At 46.2% G+C, this 19277-nt stretch overlaps 2 protein-coding genes across 2 annotated transcripts in view; one reads left to right on the top strand and one right to left on the bottom strand.

Moving 5' to 3' along the window:
• The window catches only part of EIF2S1 (eukaryotic translation initiation factor 2 subunit alpha), a 465302-nt gene that overhangs the window by 90807 nt on the left and 355218 nt on the right, over nt 1–19277 (bottom strand). The window lies entirely within an intron of this gene.
• EMC7 (ER membrane protein complex subunit 7) lies at nt 8093–18389 on the top strand. The gene is made up of 5 exons (XM_069950905.1): nt 8093–8362; nt 13763–13882; nt 14815–14953; nt 16282–16362; nt 16462–18389. The coding sequence occupies exons 1-5, from the start codon at nt 8148–8150 to the stop codon at nt 16609–16611; spliced, it is 705 nt and encodes a 234-aa protein (XP_069807006.1). The 5' UTR covers nt 8093–8147; the 3' UTR covers nt 16612–18389.

The following is a 19277-nucleotide window of genomic DNA, read 5'->3' as shown; positions in this document are numbered from 1 at the left end:
TGGTTCTGGGTATAAAAACTGGCATCAAAGTGGGCACAGAGCCATTTTTCATGATTTGAATAAGTAACAGCTATTTTCAAAGGGTTAAATGAGTTTGGGCCACTGATCTCACACTACATACACACAGATAGGCATGCCCCGCATCACAACCAAGAGAGTCCAGCCTGGCCCAAAGTGGTTCTGGGTATAAAAACTGGCATCAAAGTGGGCACATAGCCATTTTTCATGATTTGAATAAGTAACAGCTATTTTCAAAGGGTTAAATGAGTTTGGGCCACTGATCTCACACTGATAATACACAGAGAGGGATGCCCGGCATCACATCCAATAGAGTCCAGCCTGGCCCAAAGTGGTTCTGGGTATAAAAACTGGCATCAAAGTGGGCAGATTGGCATTTTTTCCTAATTTGAATAAGTAACAGCTGTTTTCAAAGGGTTAAATGAGTTTGGGCCACGGATCTCACATTGATATTGCACAGAGAGGGATGCCCCGCATCAGATCCAAGAGAGTCCAGCCTGGCCCAAAGTGGTTCTGGGTATAAAAACTGGCATCAAAGTTGGCAGATTGGCATTTTTCCCAATTTGAATAAGTAACAGGTATTTTCAAAGGGTTAAATGAGTTTGGGCCACTGATCTCACACTGATAATACACAGAGAGGGATGCCCCGCATCATACCCAAGAGAGTCCAGCCTGGCCCAAAGTGGTTCTGGGTATAAAAACTGGCATCAAAGTGGGCACAGAGCCATATTTCATGATTTGAATAAGTAACAGCTATTTTCAAAGGGTTAAATGAGTTTGGGCCACTGATCTCACACTACGTTCACACAGATAGGCATGCCCCGCATTACATCCAAGAGAGTCCAGCCTGGCCCAAAGTGGTTCTGGGTATAAAAACTGGCATCAAAGTTGGCAGATTGGCATTTTTCCCAATTTGAATAAGTAACAGGTATTTTCAAAGGGTTAAATGAGTTTGGGCCACTGATCTTACACTGATAATACACAGAGAGGGATGCCCCGCATCACAACCAAGAGAGTGCAGCCTGGCCCAAAGTGGTTCTGGGTATAAAAACTGGCATCAAAGTGGGCAGATTGGCATTTTTTCCTAATTTGAATAAGTAACAGCTGTTTTCAAAGGGTTAAATGAGTTTGGGCCACGGATCTCACACTGATAATACACAAAGAGGGATCCCCCGCATCATACCCAAGAGAGTCCAGCCTGGCCCAAAGTGGTTCTGGGTATAAAAACTGGCATCAAAGTGGGCACAGAGCCATTTTTCATGATTTGAATAAGTAACAGCTATTTTCAAAGGGTTAAATGAGTTTGGGCCACTGATCTCACACTACATACACACAGATAGGCATGCCCCGCATCACAACCAAGAGAGTCCAGCCTGGCCCAAAGTGGTTCTGGGTATAAAAACTGGCATCAAAGTGGGCACATAGCCATTTTTCATGATTTGAATAAGTAACAGCTATTTTCAAAGGGTTAAATGAGTTTGGGCCACTGATCTCACACTGATAATACACAGAGAGGGATGCCCGGCATCACATCCAATAGAGTCCAGCCTGGCCCAAAGTGGTTCTGGGTATAAAAACTGGCATCAAAGTGGGCAGATTGGCATTTTTTCCTAATTTGAATAAGTAACAGCTGTTTTCAAAGGGTTAAATGAGTTTGGGCCACGGATCTCACATTGATATTGCACAGAGAGGGATGCCCCGCATCAGATCCAAGAGAGTCCAGCCTGGCCCAAAGTGGTTCTGGGTATAAAAACTGGCATCAAAGTTGGCAGATTGGCATTTTTCCCAATTTGAATAAGTAACAGGTATTTTCAAAGGGTTAAATGAGTTTGGGCCACTGATCTCACACTGATAATACACAGAGAGGGATGCCCCGCATCATACCCAAGAGAGTCCAGCCTGGCCCAAAGTGGTTCTGGGTATAAAAACTGGCATCAAAGTGGGCACATAGCCATTTTTCATGATTTGAATAAGTAACAGCTATTTTCAAAGGGTTAAATGAGTTTGGGCCACTGATCTCACATTGATATTACACAGAGAGGGATGCCCCGCATCACAACCAAGAGAGTCCAGCCTGGCCCAAAGTTGTTCTGGGTATAAAAACTGGCATCAAAGTGGGCACGGAGCAATTTTTCATGATTTGAATAAGTAACAGCTATTTTCAAAGGGTTAAATGAGTTTGGGCCACTGATCTCACACTGATAATACACAGAGAGGGATGCCCGGCATCACATCCAAGAGACTCCAGCCTGGCCCAAAGTGGTTCTGGGTATAAAAACTGGCATCAAAGTGGGCAGATTGGCATTTTTTCCTAATTTGAATAAGTAACAGCTGTTTTCAAAGGGTTAAAGGAGTTTGGGCCACGGATCTCACATTGATATTGCACAGAGAGGGATGACCCGCATCATACCCAAGAGAGTCCAGCCTGGCCCAAAGTGGTTCTGGGTATAAAAACTGGCATCAAAGTGGGCAGATTGGCATTTTTTCCTAATTTGAATAAGTAACAGCTGTTTTCAAAGGGTTAAATGAGTTTGGGCCACTGATCTCACACTGATAATACACAGAGAGGGATGCCCCGCATCACATCCAAGAGAGTCCAGCCTGGCTTAAAGTGGTTCTGGGTATAAAAACTGGCATCAAAGTGGGCAGATTGGCATTTTTTCCTAATTTGAATAAGTAACAGCTGTTTTCAAAGGGTTAAATGAGTTTGGGCCACTGATCTCACACTGATAATACACAGAGAGGGATGCCCCGCATCATACCCAAGAGAGTCCAGCCTGGCCCAAAGTGGTTCTGGGTATAAAAACTGGCATCAAAGTGGGCACAGAGCCATTTTTCATGATTTGAATAAGTAACAGCTATTTTCAAAGGGTTAAATGAGTTTGGGCCACTGATCTCACACTGATTATACACAGAGAGGGATGCCCGGCATCACATCCAATAGAGTACAGCCTGGCCCAAAGTGGTTCTGGGTATAAAAATTGGCATCAAAGTGGGCAGATTGGCATTTTTGTCCTATTTTGAATAAGTAACAGGTGTTTTCAAAGGGTTAAATGAGTTTGGGCCACTGATCTCACACTGATAATACACAGAGAGGGATGCCCCGCATCACACTGATAATACACAGAGAGGGATGCCCTGTGGGTCCTTACCAGACTTTGGAGCAAATGCCAAACTTTACTGAAACGGTAATGAGGATTAAGGTAAAACACACCTTTATCCATGGTGTTTTTGGTGCAATAAGGAGCTATCAGCAGTTTAGATTAATCTAACTGGCCGACAGTTCCCCTGTAATAATGGTCATTATTTGCCCTTATTTTTACTTTGTTTAAACATAGCCTAAAGGGGTATTCCTGGAAAAATTGAAAAAAAAAAAGAACGAAAATTAACCCTTAACTAAAGAACTTATATATTCCTTGTTGGCTTTACTCGGAGATTGCTGGTCCAGTCACATGATGCAACCTTTCTTACAGTGATGTCCTACTTCCTTTCATCTCCTTGGGTATGGTGACGTCAGCACTTGGGGGCAAAGCCATCTCTCGTACCCAGAACGGCCTTCCTACACGTGCGCAGTGCGATCATTAGTATTGCAGCATGCATCTGCTAATCCCACTGGGTACAGGGACATCAATGCTCCCGTAATCAGGTTCTGCTGGCTACAAGGGCGGTCTTACTGGCTACAAAGGGGTCCTATATGGCTACAAGGGGACCCTGACATTGCAGGCAACACATAGGACAAATATATTTCAATGGCCCTGTTCACACATCTGTACAAGTGTTCAGGTCCACGTCCCGCGCTACAAAAAAATAAAGGATAGATTATAGTGCGGACTTGCATTTGCGGCACGAATCATTGTCTTCTACATAGTGCTCCGTAAACTGCGTAGCACTGTTACTGCACATCCCTAGTGCGGTCCACCATTACAGGTCCGTATTCACTGGCTGAACTATGGATGTGTGAATGAGGCCTAACATAGCCTAAAGCAGACCTGTCAGCAGAAAACATTGCTGCAGGTATTGTTATTATAGAAATGTATTCAGGGTTAGCCGAGAAATGTTTAATAAGACGAGATGGGACAGCTAATTCTGGGATCCTGTTATGCTGACAAATGCCTCCTGAGTACTTTAGCCCTGTTTGCTTAAAGGGGTAGTGCGGCGCTAAACATTTATTCACAAAATACCCAGAACCACTTTGGGCCAGGCTGGACTCTCTTGGATGTGATGCGGGGCATCCCTCTCTGTGTATTATCAGTGTGAGATCCGTGGCCCAAACTCATTTAACTCTTTGAAAACAGCTGTTACTTATTCAAATTAGGAAAAAATTCCAATCTGCCCACTTTGATGCCAGTTTTTATACCCAGAACCACTTTGGGCCAGGCTGGACTCTCTTGGATGTGATGCAGGGCATCCCTCTCTGTGTATTATCAGTGTGAGATCAGTGGCCCAAACTCATTTAACCCTTTGAAAACACCTGTTACTTATTCAAATCATGAAAAATGGCTATTTGCCCACTTTGATGCCAGTTTTTATACCCAGAACCACTTTGGGCCAGGCTGGACTCTCTTGGATGTAATGCGGGGCATGCCTATCTGTGTGTACGTAGTGTGAGATCAGTGGCCCAAACTCATTTAACCCTTTGAAAATAGCTGTTACTTATTCAAATCATGAAAAATGGCTCTGTGCCCACTTTGATGCCAGTTTTTATACCCAGAACCACTTTGGGCCAGGCTGGACTCTCTTGGGTATGATGCGGGGCATCCCTCTCTGTGTATTATCAGTGTGAGATCAGTGGCCCAAACTCATTTAACCCTTTGAAAACAGCTGTTACTTATTCAAATCATGAAAAATGGCTATGTGCCCACTTTGATGCCAGTTTTTATACCCAGAACCACTTTGGGCCAGGCTGGACTCTCTTGGGTATGATGCGGGGGATCCCTCTCTGTGTATTATCAGTGTGAGATCAGTGGCCCAAACTCATTTAACCCTTTGAAAACACCTGTTACTTATTCAAATTAGGAAAAAATGCCAATCTGCCCACTTTGATGCCAGTTTTTATACCCAGAACCACTTTGGGCCAGGCTGGACTCTCTTGGATCTGATGCGGGGCATCCCTCTCTGTATATTATCAGTGTGAGATCAGTGGCCCAAACTCATTTAACCCTTTGAAAACAGCTGTTACTTATTCAAATCATGAAAAATGGCTATGTGCCCACTTTGATGCCAGTTTTTATACCCAGAACCACTTTGGGCCAGGCTGGACTCTCTTGGATGTGATGCGGGGCATCCCTCTCTGTGTATTATCAGTGTGAGATCAGTGGCCCAAACTCATTTAACCCTTTGAAAACAGCTGTTACTTATTCAAATCAGGAAAAAATTCCAATCTGCCCACTTTGATGCCAGTTTTTATACCCAGAACCACTTTGGGCCAGGCTGGACTCTCTTGGATGTGATGCGGGGCATCCCTCTCTGTGTATGATCAGTGTGAGATCAGTGGCCCAAACTCATTTAACCCTTTGAAAATAGCTGTTACTTATTCAAATTAGGAAAAAATGCCAATCTGCCCACTTTGATGCCAGTTTTTATACCCAGAACCACTTTGGGCCAGGCTGGACTCTCTTGGATCTGATGCGGGGCATGCCTATCTGTGTGTACGTAGTGTGAGATCAGTGGCCCAAACTCATTTAACCCTTTGAAAATAGCTGTTACTTATTCAAATCATGAAAAATGGCTATGTGCCCACTTTGATGCCAGTTTTTATACCCAGAACCACTTTGGGCCAGGCTGGACTCTCTTGGGTATGATGCGGGGCATCCCTCTCTGTGTATTATCAGTGTGAGATCAGTGGCCCAAACTCATTTAACCCTTTGAAAACAGCTGTTACTTATTCAAATCATGAAAAATGGCTCTGTGCCCACTTTGATGCCAGTTTTTATACCCAGAACCACTTTGGGCCAGGCTGGACTCTCTTGGGTATGATGCGGGGGATCCCTCTCTGTGTATTATCAGTGTGAGATCAGTGGCCCAAACTCATTTAACCCTTTGAAAACAGCTGTTACTTATTCAAATTAGGAAAAAATGCCAATCTGCCCACTTTGATGCCAGTTTTTATACCCAGAACCACTTTGGGCCAGGCTGGACTCTCTTGGATGTGATGCGGGGCATCCCTCTCTGTGTATTATCAGTGTGAGATCAGTGGCCCAAACTCATTTAACCCTTTGAAAACAGCTGTTACTTATTCAAATCAGGAAAAAATTCCAATCTGCCAACTTTGATGCCAGTTTTTATACCCAGAACCACTTTGGGCCAGGCTGGACTCTCTTGGATGTGATGCGGGGAATCCCTCTCTGTGTATTATCAGTGTGAGATCAGTGGCCCAAACTCATTTAACCCTTTGAAAACACCTGTTACTTATTCAAAATAGGACAAAAATGCCCATCTGCCCACTTTGATGCCAGTTTTTATACCCAGAACCACTTTGGGCCAGGCTGGACTCTCTTGGATCTGATGCGGGGCATGCCTATCTGTGTGTACGTAGTGTGAGATCAGTGGCCCAAACTCATTTAACCCTTTGAAAATAGCTGTTACTTATTTAAATCATGAAAAATGGCTATGTGCCCACTTTGATGCCAGTTTTTATACCCAGAACCACTTTGGGCCAGGCTGGACTCTCTTGGATGTAATGCGGGGCATGCCTATCTGTGTGTACCTAGTGTGAGATCAGTGGCCCAAACTCATTTAACCCTTTGAAAATAGCTGTTACTTATTCAAATCATGAAAAATGGCTCTGTGCCCACTTTGATGCCAGTTTTTATACCCAGAACCACTTTGGGCCAGGCTGGACTCTCTTGGGTATGATGCGGGGCATCCCTCTCTGTGTATTATCAGTGTGAGATCAGTGGCCCAAACTCATTTAACCCTTTGAAAATAGCTGTTACTTATTCAAATCATGAAAAATGGCTATGTGCCCACTTTGATGCCAGTTTTTATACCCAGAACCACTTTGGGCCAGGCTGGACTCTCTTGGTTGTGATGCGGGGCATCCCTCTCTGTGTATTATCTGTGTGAGATCAGTGGCCCAAACTCATTTAACCCTTTGAAAACAGCTGTTACTTATTCAAATTAGGAAAAAATGCCAATCTGCCCACTTTGATGCCAGTTTTTATACCCAGAACCACTTTGAGCCAGGCTGGACTCTGTTGGATGTGATGCGGGGGATCCCTCTCTGTGTATTATCAGTGTGAGATCCGTGGCCCAAACTCATTTAACCCTTTGAAAACAGCTGTTACTTATTCAAATTAGGAAAAATGCCAATCTGCCCACTTTGATGCCAGTTTTTATACCCAGAACCACTTTGGGCCAGGCTGGACTCTCTTGGGTATGATGCGGGGGATCCCTCTCTGTGTATTATCAGTGTGAGATCAGTGGCCCAAACTCATTTAACCCTTTGAAAATACCTGTTACTTATTCAAATCATGAAAAATGGCTATGTGCCCACTTTGACGCCAGTTTTTATACCCAGAACCACTTTGGGCCAGGCTGGACTCTCTTGGGTATGATGCGGGGCATCCCTCTCTGTGTATTATCAGTGTGAGATCAGTGGCCCAAAGTCAATTTTATTTTTAAATAATAATTTTGTGGTTTTACTTTCATGCCCATTTTTATGCCAACCGTGGGATCTTTTTTGCCATTTTTATCACCAGTCCTCTCAGGGCCCCTCACTTACGGTAGGGTATGAATATTATTCATTTTCTGTAAGAATAATAGCTAAAACAGGAAAAAGAAAAATCCTCTGAATAAGAAACTGCTGAATAAGAAACCAACTTCAGCCCCGAATAAGAAACTGTCCGAATAAGAAACCAACTTCAGCCTCGTTCTCTGCCCCCCATTTCTCCTCAGACTGCCTGTATTCCCCTTCTCTCTCACACACTGCTCCCCCTGTTGGTCCACCCCAGTCTCCGCTCTCCTCACAGCCCCATCCCACATGTATTCCCCACCCAACCAATCAGGATAGCGCTCGGCTCCGCCCATCACGGTGGCTCAACCTACGCAGAAGTCTTGTCACATGATCGTGACGTCACCGCAGCTCTTTCCGCTGACGAGGAGACAACATCCGGTTTCTCATCCCCGTCATGGCGGCTCCGGTGACTCTGCCTTCTGTCTCCAGATGGAGTCTCCTTCTTTTGCCGCTGCTGACGCTGTGCGGGGCGGACACGGAGGTGCTGAGCTCCGGCTCTGAGAAGTTTCGGGTGGAGGGACGGGCGGTGGTCCCCGGGGTCCGGCCTCAGGACTGGGTGAGCGGGGCCCGGGTGCTGGTGGACGGAGAGGAGCACGTCGGCTTCCTGAGGTAAAGGCCGGGAGTGTGACGGGACAGCGTGAGACTGCCACCGTGACCCGCCAGTGCATGATGGGAGGTGGAGGCTCCCCACAGACTTAGAGGGAATCCACCCATAGGGATATTATATATGTATAGTGACTGGAGGAGGATAGGAGAGGTATAGTGACTGGAGGAGGATAGGACAGGTATAGTGACTGGAGGAGGATAGGACAGGTATAGTGACTGGAGGAGGGTAGGACAGGTATAGTGACTGGAGGAGGATAGGACAGGTATAGTGACTGGAGGAGGATAGGACAGGTATAGTGACTGGAGGAGGATATGACAGGTATAGTGACTGGAGGAGGATATGACAGGTATAGTGACTGGAGGAGGATAGGACAGGTATAGTGACTGGAGGAGGATAGGACAGGTATAGTGACTGGAGGAGGATAGGACAGGTATAGTGACTGGAGGAGGGTAGGACAGGTATAGTGACTGGAGGAGGATAGGACAGGTATAGTGACTGGAGGAGGATATGACAGGACAGGTATAGTGACTGGAGGAGGATATGACAGGTATAGTGACTGGAGGAGGATAGGACAGGTATAGTGACTGGAGGAGGATATGACCGGTATAGTGACTGGAGGAGGATAGGAGAGGTATAGTGACTGGAGGAGGATAGGACAGGTATAGTGACTGGAGGAGGATAGGAGAGGTATAGTGACTGGAGGAGGATAGGACAGGACAGGTATAGTGACTGGAGGAGGATATGACCGGTATAGTGACTGGAGGAGGATAGGACAGGTATAGTGACTGGAGGAGGATATGACCGGTATAGTGACTGGAGGAGGATAGGAGAGGTATAGTGACTGGAGGAGGATATGACAGGTATAGTGACTGGAGGAGGATAGGACAGGTATAGTGACTGGAGGAGGATATGACAGGTATAGTGACTGGAGGAGGATAGGACAGGTATAGTGACTGGAGGAGGATAGGACAGGTATAGTGACTGGAGGAGGATAGGACAGGTATAGTGACTGGAGGAGGATAGGACAGGTATAGTGACTGGAGGAGGGTAGGACAGGTATAGTGACTGGAGGAGGGTAGGACAGGTATAGTGACTGGAGGAGGATAGGACAGGTATAGTGACTGGAGGAGGATATGACAGGACAGGTATAGTGACTGGAGGAGGATATGACAGGTATAGTGACTGGAGGAGGATAGGACAGGTATAGTGACTGGAGGAGGATATGACCGGTATAGTGACTGGAGGAGGATAGGAGAGGTATAGTGACTGGAGGAGGATAGGACAGGTATAGTGACTGGAGGAGGATAGGACAGGTATAGTGACTGGAGGAGGATAGGAGAGGTATAGTGACTGGAGGAGGATAGGACAGGACAGGTATAGTGACTGGAGGAGGATATGACCGGTATAGTGACTGGAGGAGGATAGGACAGGTATAGTGACTGGAGGAGGATATGACCGGTATAGTGACTGGAGGAGGATAGGACAGGTATAGTGACTGGAGGAGGATATGACCGGTATAGTGACTGGAGGAGGATAGGAGAGGTATAGTGACTGGAGGAGGATATGACCGGTATAGTGACTGGAGGAGGATAGGACAGGTGTAGTGACTGGAGGAGGATAGGACAGGTATAGTGACTGGGGGAGGATATGACAGGACAGGTATAGTGACTGGAGGAGGATATGACAGGACAGGTAGAGTGACTGGAGGAGGTTATGACAGGACAGGTATAGTGACTGGAGGAGGATATGACAGGACAGGTATAGTGACTGGAGGAGGATATGACAGGACAGGTAGAGTGACTGGAGGAGGATAGGACAGGACAGGTATAGTGACTGGAGGAGGATAGGATAGGACAGGACAGGTATAGTGACTGGAGGAGGATAGGACAGGACAGGTATAGTGACTGGAGGAGGATAGGACAGGACAGGTATAGTGACTGGAGGAGGATAGGACAGGACAGGTATAGTGACTGGAGGAGGATAGGACAGGTATAGTGACTGGGGGAGGATAGGACAGGACAGGTATAGTGACTGGAGGAGGATAGGACAGGACAGGTATAGTGACTGGAGGAGGATATGACAGGTATAGTGACTGGAGGAGGACAGGTATCACTAAGGAGAGCAGCACTCTCCTTTAAATCTACAGATGAAAGAGCTAATCCCATTTTATCTTGGCATCTTTTATCCATAGATGTTTATCTTTGGGGGTCCGACCACCAGGACCTCCAGTGATCCAGGGAATGGAGGGGCAATCATCCTCACAATGAATGGAGTGCTCCCTACTCCCTACAGTCTCTATGAGGCCACCATTCAGAAATGTTTTCAGACCCATAGGGTATGAATGGAGGGCAGGCTGCAGTGGTCACACAGGTGCGGTGAGCACTCCATCCATTGTAGGGGCGATTGCATTCCTGTTTTCTGGATAAGTGGGGGTCACGGCAATAGACCCGCAGAGATCAGCATCCTATTCTTTATCCCTTATAGATAGGAGATAACAAGCTGAGATGGGAATACCCCTTTAAGACTGTGTGCATATTTATTGGTGACCTCATTGAGAGACATACGAGGTCACAGTTTAAAACATAAAATGCGCAGTGTGAACACAGCCCTGTTGAAAATATAAAGCATTGGACGCTAAGAGTGAATGCGTCCTAGGTGGGGCAGCTGCAAAATATTCACACAGAAAATCCACAGCAAATACCAGCAAAAAACACATCCTTAGACCAAAAACAATCACTAAAATGATTCCCCATCTCTCTGCAGGATATGGACTCTCTAGACCATGAGCTGTTGCAATACTGCAAATCCCATCATGCCTGGACAGCCAAATCCAAAGCTTTAGCTGTCCGTGCATGATGGGAATTGTAGTTTTGCAACAGCTGGAGGGCCGCAGTTTGGAGACCCATGATCTAGACCAGGGGTGGGGAACCTTTTCCATGTCGAGGGCCGGTCGGGCATAATAAAATCATTTGAGGGCTGCATACTGTGCGCGGCAGTTAGTAGCGGGGGTTTGCAGCACCCGGGGCACGGCAAAGTATTGTTCCCCTAGTGCCCCTGCTATTGTAGTTAACACTCTGTGATGCCCCTTGTACTTGATGTGAATCCTTAGTGATGCCTCCAGCTTTAGTTAACCCGATACTGATGTCCCTGGTAGGCCTAGTTAACCCCCGCCCCCAGTCATGTCCCTGGTAACCTCGTCAAACCCCCCCCCCCCAGGTCATGTCACTGGTGGCCTAGTTAACTCCCCCCCCCCCCCCCAGTCATGTCACTGGTAGCCTAGTTAACCCTTCCAGTCATGTCACTGGTAGCCTAGTTAACCCCCCCAGTCATGTTCCTGGTAGCCTAGTTAACCCCCCAGTCATGTCCCTGGTATTCTAGTTACACCCTCCCCCCCCCCCCCCCAGTCATGTCCCTGGTATTCTAATTAACCCGCCCCAGTCATGTCCCTGGTAGCCTAATTACCCCCCCCCCCCCAGTCATGTCACTGGTAGCCTAATTACCCCCCCCCCCAGTCGTGTCCCTGGTAGCCTAATTACCCCCCCCCCCCCCCCCCAGTCATGTCACTGGTAGCCTAATTACCCCCCCCCCCCCCCCCCCCAGTCGTGTCCCTGGTAGCCTAATTAACCCCCCAGTCATGTCCCTGGTAGCCTAATTAACCCCCCCCCCCCAGTCATGTCCCTGGTAGCCTAATTAACCCCCCCCAGTCATGTCCCTGGTAGCTTAATTAACCCCCGCCAGTCATGTCCCATGTAGCCTAATTAACACCCCCCCCCCCCCCCCCCGGTCATGTCCCTGGTAGCCTTTGTTAACACCCCCAGTCATGTCCCTGGTAGCTTAATTAACCCCCCCAGTCATGTCCCTGGTAGCCTAATTAACCCCCCCAGTCATGTCCCTGGTAGCCTAATTAACCCCCCCCCCAGTCATGTCCCTGGTAGCCTAATTAACCCCCCCCCTCCCAGTCATGTCCCTGGTAGCCTAATTAACCCCCCCCCCCCCAGTCATGTCCCTGGTAGCTTTATTAACCCCCCCCAGTCATGTCCCATGTAGCCTAATTAACCCCCCCCCCCCCCCTCCCGGGTCATGTCTCTGGTAGCCTTTGTTAACACCCCCAGTCATGTCCCTGGTAGCCTAGTTAACCCCCAGTGCCTGTCCCAAATAAAAAAAAAAATAAACATCCCACTCACCTTTCCTCCGCTCCCACACTGCTCAGGTCCTCTTCTCTCCTCTCTATCCTGTGCCCGTCTTTTCCTGCAGGCAGAGCGCGATGAAATGACGTCATTGCGCGCAGCCCGCAGGAGACGGAAGACGTGCTATGTATACTGGCTCCTGCCCCACCAGAGCAGCGCACATCACAGGGGAGCCGCGAGCCGCATCAGGAGGTCTCGGGCCGGAGGTTCCCCACCCCTGATCTAGACTTATCCTGTAGGAGAAGCAGAGCGGGCACCACACTAATAAACCTGTGCAGCTTATGCACATAAACACTAAAGTCTAAAGAAAGAAAAGCATAAAAAACAGACTGTATATCTAAAAATTATCTTTATGAAAGTGAATGTTTTTTTATTTTACAGTAACAGAATGGCGGTGGCGTGTTCAATTTTTTTGGAACGCCGCCCGGCTCCTGTACTCATCAACATTCTTTGGCCATGCATCAGCCCAGCTCTATGCCCGCCATAGAAACAATGGAGGGGAGGGGATATTGTTACACCTGGAACACCGGACCCCCTTCCAGGGCATAGAGCCAGGCTGGTGCACGGCCAAAGAATGGCGTCGAGCGCAGGAACCCAATAAAAACGTCCACGTTGGCGCTGGTCCGTTACTATAAAAAAAGTACCTAATAGTACTTTTGCTTTAAACCACAAAATAAACAAGATATGATAAAAAGGAGCAGAGTATGGGAAACAAGCCTCCTCACATGACCGTATACACTTAAAATAATACAACCTGTATTCTGTTGGCATCCAGGTCAGGATACCCCACATAATACTGACCCCTTACACAACATTGACCACTCAAAACATAAATCTATACAGAAAATGATCAATAATGCGGTAGGTACACCAAACAAAAAGAATAGAGGCAATAAGTCACCATGTAAGGATAATAATGTAGAGTCAGATGGGGAAAGCAAAAGATTTATTTTTGAGTGGTCCATGTTGTGTAGGGGGTCAGTATTATGTGGGGTATCCTGACTTGGACGCAAGCAGAATACAGGTTGTAATATTTTAAGTGTCTTTACTTGGATATGGTCATATGAAGAGGCTTGTCTCCCCTATTCTCCTCCATTTCACCATATATTGTCTAATAAAGCAAATGTTTGGATGTGCAGCCCTTCTGTGTATATAATGTATAGCAATACCCTATACATTATAGAATAATATCCCACCATTACCATTTCTCTGTAGGACCGATGGCAGCTTTATGGTCCATGATATTCCTTCCGGCTCCTATGTGGTAGAAGTTATATCTCCAGCTTATCGCTTTGAACCTGTCCGAGTTGACATCACATCCAAGGGGAAAATGAGGTAAGTACCACAGGCTGAGGCTAATATTATACAGTTGATGAAAAAGAAATTGGTTTAAGATGTGACCATATTTATAATATAATGATGTGAATTTTTTTTTCAAGTGTGTGCACGGACAGCTGTTTTTCCATAGACCTCATTAGATTATAAATACGGCCACATTTTGTACCTATTTTACAGTCATATTTTGGAAGGGAGACCCCTAGTGTTCGAAACTTTATATTATAAAATTATAATTTTCCTGCACGCAGGGGGAAATAATAGACAAGCGCTACTTACCTCCCCTCATGCCTCCACAACACTGCATCACAGGCTCTGGGAGCCCCGCTGCAACTCATTTTTCCCCGAGTTGCAATGTTGTCACGACTGCAGTGGCGGGGGGGGGGGGGGGAGAATATTACCCAACTCGACTGCGCCACTGACTGGCTGAGCAGGCAATACATCCTCCGAGTCTTCTCGATGAAGAAGACAGTCCAGGACTGGCGGGTGTCCCGGAACGGTAACGCAGCGCTGCAGAGGCACAGGGAGAGGTAAGTAGAGCTTGTTTATTATGTTCCTGCCTTTTAGAAAACTATAATTTTCTCGGGACTTCTCCTTTAATAGAAGTAAATTGCAATTTGGATACTGCCCACAAATACTGTTGGATGAAAAATAAGTGACCAAATAAAGGCCCTTTTACTCAGGCCAGTCACAGGGCAAATAAGTGCTTCTAGGAACGATCATTGCTGACAGTAGTCCAGTGTAAAAAAAAACGCTCATTCTTTGGCTGATTGGACACATAAGCGATCATGTGTACAGCCCAGATGCTTGATTAATCGTGCAGCAAACAAGCACCAATCACAGAGTTTGTGCTCCATTGCTACAGCCTGTTGGCCCATGTAATAGGGTCTTACGCTTCCTTCAAGTATATTGACCCTTAATTCTTTCCAAAGGGCAAGGTATGTGAATCACATCAAAACCTCAGAAGTCGTCCGCCTGCCATATCCTATTCAGATGAAGTCATCGGGCCCTCCTTCCTACTTCATTAAACGGGAGACCTGGGGATGGACGGATTTTCTTATGAACCCAATGGTAGGTGTTCTGTGTGTATGTCTATTCATAAAAGTAAGTGATTTCCTAACATACACTAAATGTTGCTGGTCTTTCACAATTGGAGCTTCCCTCTGTAGACATTAGACCCATGACCCCGGAGATCAACTGAACAAGTTCTTTGTAGATCAGGTTCAGTGTGGCTTCACATTAGATGAGAAAATCCAGTTACATGAGCGACTTGGAAAGAGGTTTAGTCATCAGAGCTAGACTAGCCAGGGTCAGGATTTGGCAAATTTACAGCTTTGTGGGGCTTTCTCATGTAATGGTGTAGAGAGAATGGTGCGATCAAGGAAAACTTCCACTGAAAGAGCATCCTGGGGACTTAAACATCTCATGAACAAAAAAGGTCAGAGAAGGTATTGTAACAGACAGAACAGTCAGAGATGCAGCAGGTGAAAACAACACTGGCCTCCCGCTCTGTTATTTCTCAGCATGGATGGACTAAGGCTATGTCCACACTATAGAATCCCGGAGGATCACCCAGCTCACCCACGCTTGCGGCCGTGCGCATCTCCGCTGCTCCTATAGGCTTCTTTCTATGGTTTGGCAGATTCTGCCGTCTGCCCGAAGAATGAGCGGGTTAATTCTTTAGGTGGACGATGGAATCTGCGCACTAACGGGGGCAAGCTGTGGAATCCGTGGAGGGTGATCTGCCAGGATTCCGTAGTGTGCACATATCCTAAAAGAGCAAACAACCAATTCTGTTGCCATTAACATCAAGGTAATGTCAAACCTCAGTGGCCCTTATGTCAGAAGAAGACTGTCTGCAGGAAAATGTACAATCCACAAGTATCTTATAGTCATGTGTTAGTTCTAGGGACAAGACGGTGAGTTTTTTTTTCTTGCTTCCCTGGTCTGTACAGTCCCCAGCTCTTAATCATATAAAGAATATCTGGGATGAGGTAGAATGGGCTGTTCAGAGCAACCTATCCTGCAGGGACTTTCCTCGATCAATAAATGTGGTGGGGGTCCATCCACTGTGCTCTCCATTAGCCGGATGGTCTTCTTTCCCCCCCCCCCCCCCCCCCCCCCCCTTTATAATTAGGCACAGTCTCTTTATATTGAAGTAAACAGAACTGTATTGAACCTAGGTGATAGAGATGCTGTACTGGGTAAAAGCTTGAGGAGATGCTACATTCTACCATACACTGTGGATCCACCATTCTGGTTATTAGTATGGGTCTAATCAATATGCGATCAGTTCTGTTCACACCTTTTAATCTCTCAGCTTGTAATGATGTTCTTTTCATATATTTAACTTATCCTTTATAACCCTCGATAGTAAAATCTGACTTTGATCCATACAGGTGATGATGATGGTCCTGCCGCTGCTGATCTTTGTTCTGCTCCCTAAGGTTGTGAACACAAGTGACCCGGAAATGAGGCGGGTGAGTAAGAGCAAGCTGTTTGAGTCAGTGGAGATAACAGCTCAAGGACCACCACAATACTGTCACATTCCTTCCTTAATATTCTGTTCTTTTGTACAGGAAATGGAGCAGTCCATGAACATGTTAAACTCCAACCCTGAGCTGCCAGATGTCTCTGAATTCATGACCAGGCTTTTTACATCCAAATCTTCCAGCAAGTCCAGTAGCGGCAGCAAGTCAGGGAAGAGCGGCGTTGGGAAGAGGAGGTAGTGATACGTGAGCCCATAGAATCAAGAATCGCCCCCATGGAAATCTTCTCCTCACCGATCTCATCCACTCACTCTGACATGTTGTTGATCATACAGACTTTGCCTTTGTTTCTTCTTAAGAAGCTGAACTATGTTTTGTGCTTTATTTTGTTTGGGGCTCAGCGGGGATAATACATTAAATACTGCAACTGTTCAAAAGCTGAATGTACATGGATCTAGATGTGTGTAGATACCTATCAGTATGTACTGTAACTAAGCATTGAAAGGGCCTCTATTTACATTGATAGGGTCAGAACCATTCACGTAAACAATTGTTTTGGCAATTTAATTTGTTTTTTGTTTTTTTTCTCCACAGAATGGAATCTTTTTTATGTGGCTTGAAAGACAGCATATTAGCTCTTGATATTCCTTTATTCATGACTGTATTTATGCCTGTAGTAGATGTTTTAAAGGGTTGCATAGAATTAGAAAAACATGGCTGCTGCCTTAAAAAAAAAAAAAAAAAAAAAAAAAAGAGCACCCTTTTCTCCAGAGGCTGCACCTTTCACCACCTTTAAAGGGGTCCTCCGGGCGGGAGGGCTTTTTTAGCTATGACCGGGTAGGGGGTGGATGAAGGCAACGATCGCCACTTACCTCCCCTTTTCCAGAGCTTGGGCCTGCATCACGCTGCTCCAGTCTATGGTGCTTGACCGCTTCCTGGTCTGTGACGCGGCTTTCCAACCCTTTTAGCCATTCGTGGCAGGGGCCGGGATCCCACCTCTACTGCTAAATGGCTAAGCGGTCCGGAAACGTTGTCTTCATCCACCCCCTCCTCGGCCATAGCTAAAAAGCCCTCCCGCCCGGAGTGCCCCTTTAAAGCAGCACCACTGTTTTCCTTAGGCTGCCTCTGGGCATCATTCACTTTAAGAGTATGTTCACTTGTCGCATAATAATTAGACATATACTTGTGTTATATTCTGAGGAAGCCCTTGGATTTCTGCCTTGGATGTGCATTTTGTACTGCTGCAGATCACTCCATTGTCTTCAGTGAGGCTGATCCTTGGGTTTTCTGTATGTATTCTGGAGCCAACAGGTAAGGTCACTTGTCATGGATTAAAATCTGCTCAGATTTCTGGTGTGTGTGAACACGGTTGGGGAAGTCCTTTTCGTTTGTATTAGAAGCGGGCTTACATTGATGGCCCTGTCCCATCTAACACATGTGAACATAACCTTATGGCACTGAGCTGTATGATCGAGTACAGTGCATTAGCACTACCTGTAGAATAGAACGGCCATGTTTATTTAAATCTAATACAGCCCTTTTAAGATGACTATGGCAGTTCTGTCCTTCTGTCTATCGCAGTGATCTTCAATCTGTGGCTCTCCAGCTGCCGAAAAACTACAACTCCCAGCATTCCTGACAGCCTTAAGCTACTGGGGCATGCTGGGTCTTGTACTTTTAAAAATGCCATATGTTGGTAATCACCTGTTTTGTCATGCCTGAGTTTTTTTCCTGCCTGCTATGGCTCCTCCATCATAGTGGCCACAACCACTTCTACTCCCATTCTGTTATACGTGTGTTTTTCCTACACATGGGCTGCAGGGGGCAGAATTGCTCTGGTTTTCTTCACCCAGTTATTTAATCTATGGAACAAATCACGCTTTAATGGTAGAAGAATTTAGCAGCAATTTAGCCATGTACCATAATTTATATATTTATAATGTATGTCTGTAGAACAAGACTTTGCTCATGGGTACAGCTGATCAGCTATTAAACTGTGAACAGATTTTTAAACCCAATATGGCTGGAGTTATTTTGCTGGCTCTGTGACTACATCTGCGAGCCCTGTGAACTGTTTCCTGTAAAGTCTGATCTGATGTCATCTAGGAGCCAAATCTATAACTTGTGCACTCAACTTTACAGATCTTCTGGGTAAGTACTGTAAATATCCTCTATAGTTAGGATGTGTCTCATAATATACTTGTGCAGACAGTTTTTGTAGAGTGTACAGTGTAGCCCTACCTAAAGCCTCATTCACACACTCTCAAGCACATAGATGTATTCCCTTAATGTCCTTACTCAAATGGGCTCAGTAACAATGACCGTGTGATCATCATGTAATAGTAAGTCTTCTTGTCTGCTGTGTGCACAGGAATAACGCAACCCTTCTATTTCGTGAATAAAAAGTCCCATGTGCTCTACTTTCTTTCTAAGGCCATGTTCACACAACATAAGTTATGAATTAATCAAGGCTGTGATTAATTCAAAACTTACCTGCACTGCAGGCTGAGGCTCCGGCCGGGATCCCTAGCGGCTGCACGAAAAAACTGACATGTCAGTTTTGTGCAACCGCTATTCATTAAAGTGACACTCCTTTTTGCATTATGACTTCTCTACACAGGTGTAAAGGGTAAATTTTGCATTTTTCATACCTTATTTTATATCATACGTCATGGTGCTTGTTCCACTAAAAAAAGTGATCTTTTATCATCTGCGGATTGGGATACCTGGGTGGGGCTTCACGGGTGAAGCACCACTTAGCCCTGCCCCCTCTGTGACATCATCAGCACATAGACCCTGCCCCTCAGCTGCCATTGAAAGGGTCTAGGCCCCACCCCACGCTAGATTGGCCCACACCAATGGCCGCTGAGGCGACGGGGCCTATGTGCCGATGATGTTACTAGGGG

The sequence above is a fragment of the Dendropsophus ebraccatus genome, chromosome 13 (genome assembly GCF_027789765.1).
Source record: "Dendropsophus ebraccatus isolate aDenEbr1 chromosome 13, aDenEbr1.pat, whole genome shotgun sequence".
NCBI classification, from domain to species: Eukaryota; Metazoa; Chordata; class Amphibia; order Anura; family Hylidae; genus Dendropsophus; species Dendropsophus ebraccatus.
This window is presented reverse-complemented; position numbering and strand designations above follow the sequence as displayed.

Coding starts and splice junctions, on each gene's coding strand:
- EMC7 (XM_069950905.1), top strand. CDS start 8,148: ATGGCGGCTCCGGTGACTCTGCCTTCTGTCTCCAGATGGAGTCTCCTT. Junction 13,883..14,814: donor ACATCCAAGGGGAAAATGAG/GTAAGTACCACA, acceptor TTCTTTCCAAAG/GGCAAGGTATGTGAATCACA. Junction 16,363..16,461: donor GTGACCCGGAAATGAGGCGG/GTGAGTAAGAGC, acceptor TCTTTTGTACAG/GAAATGGAGCAGTCCATGAA.